Consider the following 5456-nt stretch of genomic DNA (forward strand, 5'->3'; position numbering starts at 1 on the left):
AGTTAACCTTAGATGATAATCATACCTGTTCTACAAAGTTTGATAATTTCCAATAACTTAACAGAATCAAATTCTTAAGAGATGACAATAAGAAAACCACACAGGTTTTTTATTAAAGGGTAAACTCTTATTATGAAAAGCAGAGAAAAGCAATAATTCCACTATACTGCAGGATCTCAAAAAGACACTACTAAAAACAGATATCTGGGAATGGTTTAATCGGAGATATTTTCAATTAGAATGCTTATAGAAACTCATTTTTTGGCAAATATTGAAACTTAACAATAGTTCAGCTGCAATCACTTCCATTTTATGAAATTAAACCGTCACTCGTGCCAATGGCACAAACCATATCAGATAAAAAGGATACCATGACAGTGGCAATAGTAAATTTTCAGGCAGAGATCCCAAATAGTTCGTCCATCACCTACCCCTAAACTCGTACTCTATTAATAGATTTTATTTGTCGGCATGAAGGCATCAACAACAAGGAAACTGCTTTACTGCGTAACACTCACCAAGTGTAAAATCCTCGAGCTTCAGAGCTAAGACTTGCTTACTCCTACTATACTTGTATACTTACAGAGAATAGTAGGTTTGAAATTACTAAAATCCCATTAAATTTTACCAATTTATTATTTAAACAAAAAATATTCGTACAAGATTATTCATTAAGTTCCTCGACAGTAGTAATAATTCATAACACATAGCTTTAAATTTAAAGGTATGCACATGAATATGCTTATATTTATGCAGATCTGCGACTTAATATTGGACGCATATATGTAAGTATGTATCTAATTGTTCTGTTTCTAACATCATCATCTTTCTTGATACTATCTCTTCTTTTAGCAACTTCGTTAAAGTTCAAGGAAACCAATTTCGGCGGTCATTGATGCAGAGTACTGAGAGTCTCTTGGGAGAAGAAAAGTAGTGTGTTTCGTCTCTACTTTCACTTTGTTTTCGCACCTAATGAAATCCTTTGTAAAATCCGTTTCTTCACTACTAGTATCCCAAACCACTATGGCATTTTTTCCAAACTTGGAAATGGTGCGCAAAAGATCACGTCGAGCATGAACTGCTTCTTCATTGCATTTAAATATTATTTGATATTCAAAATAACCGGGAAATATTTCGCGTCCGACTAATTTGTCAAAAGCTATTAGGTTACGTAACATTTCATAAACATTCTGTGGCGAAATGCAATAAGTTTTCTTCAGTAAAAGTTTTGAAGAGTTTCGTGATTGGCGAACGCGAATCATGGGTAATGAGTGTTGTCGAAAAAGAGCCGGCAAGCTACATATAAATTCGAGATATTAGTGGAATATTTATTATGAAGATTACGAAATTTTTACCGAATTATAGCCAGCTGCATGAGTGTGGGATTTATGTATTGAAGATAAGCAAAGCCTCGAGAATTCCCAGAGAATGTTACCTTGTACCTCAGTATATATATCTCACCTATTAATGCAGCGATTTCGGCAATAGATTCTGCTGGAATTTCCGGCGGTATGCCGCTAAGAAATACCTGAAATGGATCGATTTATAGAATCACTATTAGCACGAAATTTGTTTTTTTTTATATTACCTCGCCTGTGCATGCGTTTAGCTCATCTTGAAGAGCATCTGATATCGGTTTTAAGCTTTTAAGATATTTAGTGCCATTTTCCTGATACGATTCATATTGTGTTGATGGAAACTCAAATGGAGAACGACGATACTGAATTAGTGATTGATGTTGTTGATCTGCAACCCAACCTGCTGGATTCGTTTCAGCTTTAAAATAGATATTCATTGTAATTCTTTTCAAATTTCAGAAAACACGCTTTTATTGTGAAAATAAAAAAATTGTCAAAGTTTTCTTAAGAATTTTCGAGGCGCTTTGTGCTATGTATACAAGTATATTCCTTTCTTTTTATTCTTATAAATTCTCAGAAGCGTTTAAGGAATTTCTGGGGCGTTTCTTCGAAATTCGTTTGCATATTATATACTTACTTCCGTGTATAGTTATCTGCACGTGTTTACTCACATATCTACATATGTGTATATGTATGCATATATGTATGTATATTAATTACATAACCTCTCATTTAAATTAGTACCAATATACATAAGTATGTATGTTTCGATTTTAAGTTTATCAATAACGGTGCTCCTAAATAAAAAATTTCTAATTTATTTCTACAAAATCTTAACTTCTTCGACAAAGTTGTCAAAAACTAGTTAACTTTTTATTGTCTCAAAATTTAGATTACATTCAGTAGGACTTAAAAGATTTTGAAATTTTGAATATACACTTTGCTCACAGCGTAAGGGCCTTCACGTACCTTTTTTTAACTGAGAACGAAGATAAAATTAATTTTTAAGGATCACCTCAATGAACAGACACAAGCATACTTACATACCATATATACATACATACATAAATCCAACGTAATTGGTCCATTTAAAACTGGGTATGTATAGACATCCGAAAATAAGTAATTACATATCTATGTGTGTATGTAAGCTGGTAAATGTGTCTATTAAAAAAAGAAACGAGTAAGGAAGCATTAAGTTCGCGTGCAACCGAACAATTTATATTCTTGCAACTTGCAAGAATCAAAGCCAGGGAAATACTTTAAGGTGCAACCCGTCAACTAGAGGATCGGATGCAATCGGCAATTATATGTGCATATAGTTAGAGAGACCTCGAGTAGTGGGAGGAAATTTGTATGAAATTTGACTTCGATTACCAATTCAAGAGTTTGTGTTATAGAAGTTCGAATTATGGAATATGGATGTTCCACTGTATATACATACATATATGTATGTAAATACATTTAAGCATAAGTAAGTCAGACTTTATATACATATATACATACATATATGTATCTTCTTCCTCTCTTTTATTATCGTCGACACCGCTTAGCGGTTATAACAGAGTTGTTATATATATGCATATACATATAACATATACATACATATGTACACTGACCGACGTATTCGACAAAAAGTTTGTTAGAAAAACGAAAATCATTATACATACATATATATGTAGTATATAGGAGTCGGAGTAGTATCGTACAAATATTATCATACCCCATACTAAAACAAAGTTCCTTGGGTTTCATGATCAAAATCATGTCCTCTGTATGGCTCTGTATTTGTAGGGTATTATAGTTTTGGTGCAATCGAAGTTTACGTTGTTTCTTGTTTTACTCTTTTCTTAACTAGAAGGAACCTAACCACAACTTGTAATGTTGATTGAGTGGCATTCAAAAATGCTTGCTTAATTTTTGTTTACTGGGATACGTCCAAAAGAACGTATGCCTGGTTATATGTAGTATATTACATATATAAGTATGTACATATATGCATTATGGCAGAGCACCTATACTTACGTTACAATTTTGCGTGTGTATTCGGCCCGCTGTGTTGCCACTTCGACAGTATCTTATAAAAGTATTTTATAAATATCATTAGGTGAAAGCTAGTTGATTTACGAGTAAAATAATAGAGAATGCAAATAGAAAACTGTCGTTTGTTATGTATTTTTTAATAATTTGCATTTACAGTATCTTTCGGATATAAGAGCCGAACGAAATGCTCAAAATTGAAACACTTTATCCGGGGAAGTCTTATATGAAAACCCCGGATAACAGCACTTTTAGGGCTTATATGAAAATTCCGCTTTATGTACCTTTTAAGGCTTATATAAAAGTGCACATATGAAATAACTACTTTTTTAAGCTACGAGTATGTAAGTATTTATTAGATACTTTTGAAAAGTAATTTAGTATATTTATACACATAGTGAACAGAAAAAAACAAAAGTAAAATTCATATAAAAAACAAAACATAAAAATGTAAGGAACAAATGAGATCTTTGTCGCCCATGCTTGAAAAAATTTTGCACAGAACGAAGTCTTAAAAAATTACATTTAAAAAAAATTGTTGTTATTTTAGATTGGAAAGACATCTCATTATGGAGAATGTCTCCTTCCATGCCTTCTAATTCAGCAATGTATTTATTTTTTGGCGCGAAGTGGGCTCTGAGGCTGTGAATGCAATACAGAACTCCTGCAAGTGACGGTGTTTTTAGCATTTCCTCAGTCTCCTCTTCATCTTCAGACCCGTCGTTATCCATTTGCAGTGGATCTGCTTCTGCATCAACAATGGAACTGACAATTTCCTCATCAGTCCTATTGCCATAGCATGCAATGTCGCATCACATACAATATATGTACATAGTACATATGTATGTAAGTGTCAAATGAGCTTTGTGTATTTGCATCTGCCAGGCTCTCAACAATTTTTTCTACTTCAGCAACTGTATCTTAAAATTTCTGATCAGTGGGTGTAGTTATAAATTTTGCCTTTCTTTTGTTACCAGCCATCCTGTAAAAAATTAAACCCTAATACATTTTGCAAACATAGAAATTATTTCACATACACTTTTGCCAAAGTTTCACATTTACCGCCATTAATCAACAAACATATGTTTTTACAGATTGCCATACCGCAAAAAAAATCAAATAAGTGTTGTCAGATTTTTCATTCTTATATCCGGGGATTTTTGTATGGATTTCTTTAAATGGCTCGCACATTTTCAATATTATAAGCGGGGAGACCTTTTAAACGGGGAACACATTAACCGGGGATTTTTCTGTATATTGCTTATGAGGAGTTTTTTGTGACCTGATTTTATTTCCTTATAAGCGGGGAAATCTTTTAACCGGGGGGCTTATATCCGATAAGTACTGTATTATTATATTAATATATTCATATATACATATATGTATATGTACATATGTATGTACTTATGTACATATAAAGAAAGGGTTAAGTTCGCGAGTAGCCGAACATTTAATACAATATGAAAAGATCAAAGCCAGAAAGTAACTTCAGATGTTGTCAAATTTTGTATTAAAATAATGGAAGCGTTGCACTAATTCCATTTGTTTAAGGCAAGAGGATACATTGTTATTAGAAAGAGATTTTTTTTTGAATATCACTAAGATTTCTTACATATTGAACGATAGATGCGGTACAAAGTCAACCGAAAAATCGAAATATTTATATTATTTACCCATTTTTGGCATGATAAATGAACCACCAATTGGAAGAAAGGAATAAAGGCCGTTTTTGACGAAATAGATTTTTACTCATATTAGCTCTTTTCAATCGTAAAACTACTCGTCAGGTTGAAAAAAGAAATGAAAAGGTCAAACGCCATTGTAATACTAGCGGCCAAAAAAAATGTAAGTTGGAAGAAGGGAATAAATCATGGATTTATTTATTTCTTCCAACTAACAAACTTTTGTCATACAATTAAAGGTCATTTTAATTTGACATTTTTATTCACTTAAACCGTTATTAATAACTGAATTTTATTGGCTGGTTAGCCGGCTGCTTAGATCATCGCGATTTTGTTTTGTTTACCAGTTATTTAGTTGACACTTGACCTTGAATAC

At 32.5% G+C, this 5456-nt stretch overlaps 1 protein-coding gene across 1 annotated transcript; it reads right to left on the bottom strand.

The window, feature by feature from the left end:
* Window positions 1–860: 860 nt before the first annotated feature.
* On the bottom strand, window positions 861–1795 carry LOC120778348. The gene is made up of 3 exons (XM_040110137.1): window positions 1589–1795; window positions 1356–1528; window positions 861–1296 (listed from the first exon to the last, which is right to left on the bottom strand). Exons 1-3 carry the CDS (start codon window positions 1793–1795, stop codon window positions 861–863), a joined length of 816 nt encoding a protein of 271 aa, XP_039966071.1.
* Window positions 1796–5456: the final 3661 nt, after the last annotated feature.

The sequence above is a fragment of the Bactrocera tryoni genome, chromosome 5, assembly GCF_016617805.1.
Source record: "Bactrocera tryoni isolate S06 chromosome 5, CSIRO_BtryS06_freeze2, whole genome shotgun sequence".
Taxonomy (NCBI): domain Eukaryota; kingdom Metazoa; phylum Arthropoda; class Insecta; order Diptera; family Tephritidae; genus Bactrocera; species Bactrocera tryoni.